General features: G+C 45.3%; 1 protein-coding gene across 1 annotated transcript in view; it reads left to right on the top strand.

The window, feature by feature from the left end:
- Nucleotides 1-1920, top strand: part of T265_02920 (hypothetical protein) — a gene marked incomplete at both ends in the record, with an annotated part of 2338 nt that extends 418 nt beyond the window's left edge. Inside the window, one exon of the mRNA XM_009167284.1 lies at nt 2-1920. Within this exon, the coding sequence (XP_009165548.1) occupies nt 2-1920 (1919 nt within the window). The remainder of the gene's footprint in view (nt 1) is intronic.
- Between the last annotated feature and the right edge of the window lie 3077 nt (nt 1921-4997).

Below are 4997 nucleotides of genomic sequence, written 5' to 3'. Positions count from 1 at the left end.
TTTTGTTCTCCAGAGATAGAAGCCCATATACTCACCACATGCGCCGATACGCCTTATGCATGGATGCGCTACCAATGTGAACCCGCTGACGGTGGTATCTCGACACTCAGAAAGTCATTTATTGGAACCGGCCGAGTTGAAACTCATTTATCGGAACGACCTGTGATGGAGTATTCCAGAACACCTACCTATCGTCATCAGTTTCATTGGGACCGCTGCTATCCAAGGCAGCTGTATCCGGGTGGTCGTTGGTCACTTTATAATGATCGAGCGTACATGTTACAAGGAAGTCGCTCTCTCTCTCATCTGTGTAGTTCCCCTTGTCCTCGAGAAGTTGAACATCCCAATACCCGTCCGTTCACCAGCTGTTCTGTACTCGAGAATCTCCAATATGAACACTCGAAAAGACCAGAAAAGTGTGCACCATTGATTTGCAGCTATGCCCTGCAATCATCCTCTTCAACGGAAGCGCTGCCAGGTGATTGTTTGCCCAAGCCAGAAATAACCGCTGACGGGGAATTCTGTGACGGAAAGATAATTTTGAAACTTCCAACCGCGAACCCGTGTGATCCAGTAACCATGTACAAACCCAGTCCAGTGGCCGCTTCAAGTAGTAAGGAATGCAATACATATTTTGAAAGTACACAATGCCCTCCAATTAAACTTCTACTAAAATGTCGTTCTCGAAGCTTATCTGTTCCTCGAAGCTCCCAGGTTTCCGAACGTACGCTGCGTCCCTATGCAGTGACTTACATCTGTCATCCAGTAGGAGTCAAAACACATGTAAAGCAATCAGAAGAGTGTAGAAAAGAATCGACGGAAAACGTTGGAGATTGTCGTGCCAGATACGAAGCTTTTTATCAGTATACCACTCCAGGTAAATCTAGCAGACCCAAAGAGTCCAGTAATTTGTTACGATTTCAGTCTTCCGACTACCCAACCTTTCCAAGGAGAGCAGACCCGTCCAAAGGCCCAGCATTCAATCACAAAGCTGAATTCGTACATGAAGGAATGACACGTAGCGTTGGAAGAAGTGAGTTGGGAGGGAATTTCAGAGGAACTGCTTACACGGCCAAACCAAGGGATAAGGAACAAGCCATCATTAGAAAAACGCCACAGAGTATGCCTGCAACGCCCAGGGTTAGCGGAGCTTCCCGTAAACCATTGGACAAGGTACAGTCAGGTTTGCCCGTAGTACGATCCCCTGCAGTATCGGCGAACTCCTATTCGCACTCACAGCAGAATAAAGGAGGGGAAGAACCAGCATTTGATACCGTCCCTACACATCACCCAGTGACTACGGAAAGCCCAGTAAGATCAAAAAACGAAACCCAAGGGACACCTGTTGGAGCCAGTCCGAGAGTGCAGTCAGTGGAGAGTCTCAAACACTATTCTGTATCACAACCAGCACTCATGTCTGGACCGGTCGCGCAACACGCATCATTGTTAACATCTGAACCGAGTCCAGACACGCCGCGCGTAAGTACAGCTCCTCCCAGCGAACATTCTTCCAGTAAAAATGCAAAGTCTGATACAACTAGGAACTTTTCTGAAGCTTCGGTTACTGCAACACCTCAGATGCATAGAGACTCAACGTCGAATCGACCCAAGTTTAGTCATGCTTCTGTGTCACTTTTGACTGCAACGCCTCTATACAACTGGGGATCAATTGTAAATCCAGAGGCAAAGGAAATACCCGGAGCTCCCGTGCCATCGGAGAAAATCTTACCACTGATGTCTCCTGAAAACCCAGTAAGCCCGGTGTCATTTCATGTTGAGAAGGACGAATCAGCATCCCTCGTGTCCCCGAAGACAAAGTCCATTGACAGAACTTCAGCTACATCCATGGTATCTCACAAATCATCGGTTTCGCGTTCCATTGTCCAAGATGCTGATGTGGATTCGCCAACCTTAAAGTAATCTGCAAACCGTTCGTAAACAGAAACCCGCCACGCATGCTTGAATTTTCGTTGCACCGTGGTGCAACACGTCTCCTGGCTCAAAAAATTATTTATTCTGGCTTTGTGTCTGAATCAGATGGATCTCGTAAGCTTAGTGGGAACAATCATATTCGAGCGAACTGCCATTTATCTACCATCTATGTGATATTTGTATTGTATAATGGTTTCGTCCCAAGTAAAAACCCTACACAAACCTGTACTTTTACAAACTGACGAACCGTACCACACCAATTTTTCCAAATCCACGATGGGCAAAGTTTTGTCGAGTCCACCAAAGTGGTACACTAGTTGAACTTAGGATTTCGGCCTCCAAATAGGGGGGCTCAAACCAAGCGAACTGGGATCAAAAGACAACCATGGACAAAAGCATTTCATTCTGTAGAAGCAAACGGCATCAGTATGGGACTGTGAACTCCTTGCCTAGAGGATCTCTTACGTTCATTAGGCTTCTGCATGGATGCATGTATTCGACAGTAGCTGGCTAATCCGGCCAGTTCTCTCGCTTCACTCTAAGATGCAGTTGCTAGGTCTTCAGTTTACTAAATTAATATTGAATATTTCTGACCCATAAAGCACACGATATTCGGACCGCGACGATTCTGCTCGACCTGGATACCAGCTAAATATGGGTGTCTCAAATGTCTCCGAAGATAGAGTGTGACTCATATGACAAACGAGAAAAGTGTGAAACATCGTATCATTCATTTCTTAGCCGTTGCAAATAGTGAAGTACAACAGTCCTCAGTTTGCTAAAAAGTTCGTTTTTGTTGTAAGTTGAGGCTAAAAGTATTAAGAGTGGAACTTTATTCTAATAAATGAAAAGCTTTAGGCAAAAAAATCTGATGCCAACAAGAGTTTGCCCCAACTTTGTGGTGCACAGAGCAAGGGGTCAAATTCGCAACCTGGATAGAGAAGAGGCTGAAAAGTCGGTAGGCGCTGCAATCTGACGGTGTGAACCAACATCCACTCTAGAGGCCTTCGATGAACTGATTGCACACCCATCACTAGGAGACTGGATCTTGGTGCGGTAGGACGGTTTGTGCACCTCCGCACCCATTAAGTTTTGATGGGAAATGTACGTAGAACGCTCACCGAGTCTCTCACACCAAGATGATCAATGGACACGGCTCTGAGGAACAGTCCTTCGCTATTCTAGATATGCGGTCATTTGCCCCTCAGACTGTCTTACGACAACCTGTCTGCGGCCAGAATTTCGACTCGAAAGCTTTGGTTGGTAATCCTAGTCGTCCTCTCTTTTGAGGTCCTGGATATTCTGGTAAGATCACGGCAGTGATGGACTGCACAATTAGATGCATCATTCCACATCGGCCGTCGCTAATACCCTCAACCTGGTTGTCTTGCCTGTTGTATACGACAGGAACAAGGGTCAGGAACAGCCTTGTCCAATCTATTTGATTCTATCTGGCTAACATATGGTGGCTTACTCACTCACCATCGTAGGTCGTGTTGACAATCGCAGTCAGAGAAGGATTAGCTGCCTCCAGCTTGAATTAGACTATTGAATCACTTAGTTTACTTGAAGACACGAGTATTGGAGCAATAGTGTTTGCAATAGCGACTTTAAATCCTGGATGGGGACACCGAGACGGGCCACATCAATGGCTAGAGACATTATCCGACATGGCTCAGTCGCGCCCTTAATGGTACTCATTCATCCAAGCTGTTGCCTTCAATGCACAGCTCCTTTTCCAACCCCCACTTGACAGCCCACTGACAATGCTGGATTTATACACCAATTTATCAGCTCCCGCCTCCAATGCGCAGCTACCTACCCCCCCACCCCCCAAATTATCGGTGGACGAAACTGCGGCAGCTACAACCACTGTACGACGAGTATGCGGTTATTACAGCTGACAGTGATGATTGATGATGATATGATGATTAAATCTTGGCAACCTGACTTCAAGGGTGCATTGTGTCAACCAACTCATCCTGCTCAACACGCTTGTGCAACAGATCATGATCCGAAAGTTTGCGAATATCACACGCTATCCGTATCCACATAGTTGTGTGTCTACTGGTGTTCGAAAATAATGCGCACTTTTTTTCCATTTTCCAACTACTGATAATATGAGTTGACCGTTGTGTGCGTGTGTGTGGCGTTTCTCGGTTCGTTTGTGTGCAAAGATCAGCTTCACTTGCAGAATAAAACCATTATTGAAGTTTGAAAATCACCACATACTACTATGCTCGGGAAGAAAACATCTCGCGATTCGCGCAGGACTTTCATGATTGAAGTCATCATTTGAAGAACACGTGGTGTGCGCGTAACCAAAAGAGGTTAATTCCGCCACCGCAGAATAACGGTGCTCAAGTGCAGTACAGTCATACGCCTGAAAGGGGTCACTCGTAGCCTGGTCGTGTCTACCAAAATAAAGATCAAGTTTTCGAAAGTCTTGAGGTTCAGTAAAGTTGTTTAGAGTTTGACTGGGGACAAAGCGTTTTTGGGTACCTTAACGACCAAACGGAGACCTCACATGATTCATAACCTATTATTCCACTACATGTTTTGTTTTCCATCAAACATAGTGTTCTTTCATACCTCCGAACAGCAATACACGTACTTGTAATTGTCGAAGTTTTTGCGTTGCTACATCTAACCTTTTGCACTCACCTTCGGTAGCTTTCGAAAGAAAGAAAGAACTTGTGTTTAGCGGTTGCTAGAGGCGATGAAGTTGTCCTCTCCTATCAAACAACCTGTCTAAGGCCATGTGAAATGTAGCATACCCTGCATGTGATGAACATGACTGATACTCTAAGAAAGAACTTTAGCGGTTGCTAGAGGCGATGAAGTTGTCCTCTCCTATCAAACAACCTGTCTAAGGCCATGTGAAATGTAGCATACCCTACCCTGCATGAACATGACTGATACTCTATTCGTTGCGCTATTCCTTATTCTCTTGTTTTAATATTCCATATGCTGTACATGTATGCCAATTCGAATACATACGTGCTGGTTGTTACGCTTCACTGAATTCTGGATTTCTAGTTCGTCTGGTTATACTGATATACGTA

This window comes from Opisthorchis viverrini (genome assembly GCF_000715545.1).
Source record: "Opisthorchis viverrini unplaced genomic scaffold opera_v5_38, whole genome shotgun sequence".
NCBI classification, from domain to species: Eukaryota; Metazoa; Platyhelminthes; class Trematoda; order Opisthorchiida; family Opisthorchiidae; genus Opisthorchis; species Opisthorchis viverrini.
Note: the sequence above shows the minus strand (reverse complement) of the source record. Positions and strands in the feature narration are given on the sequence as shown.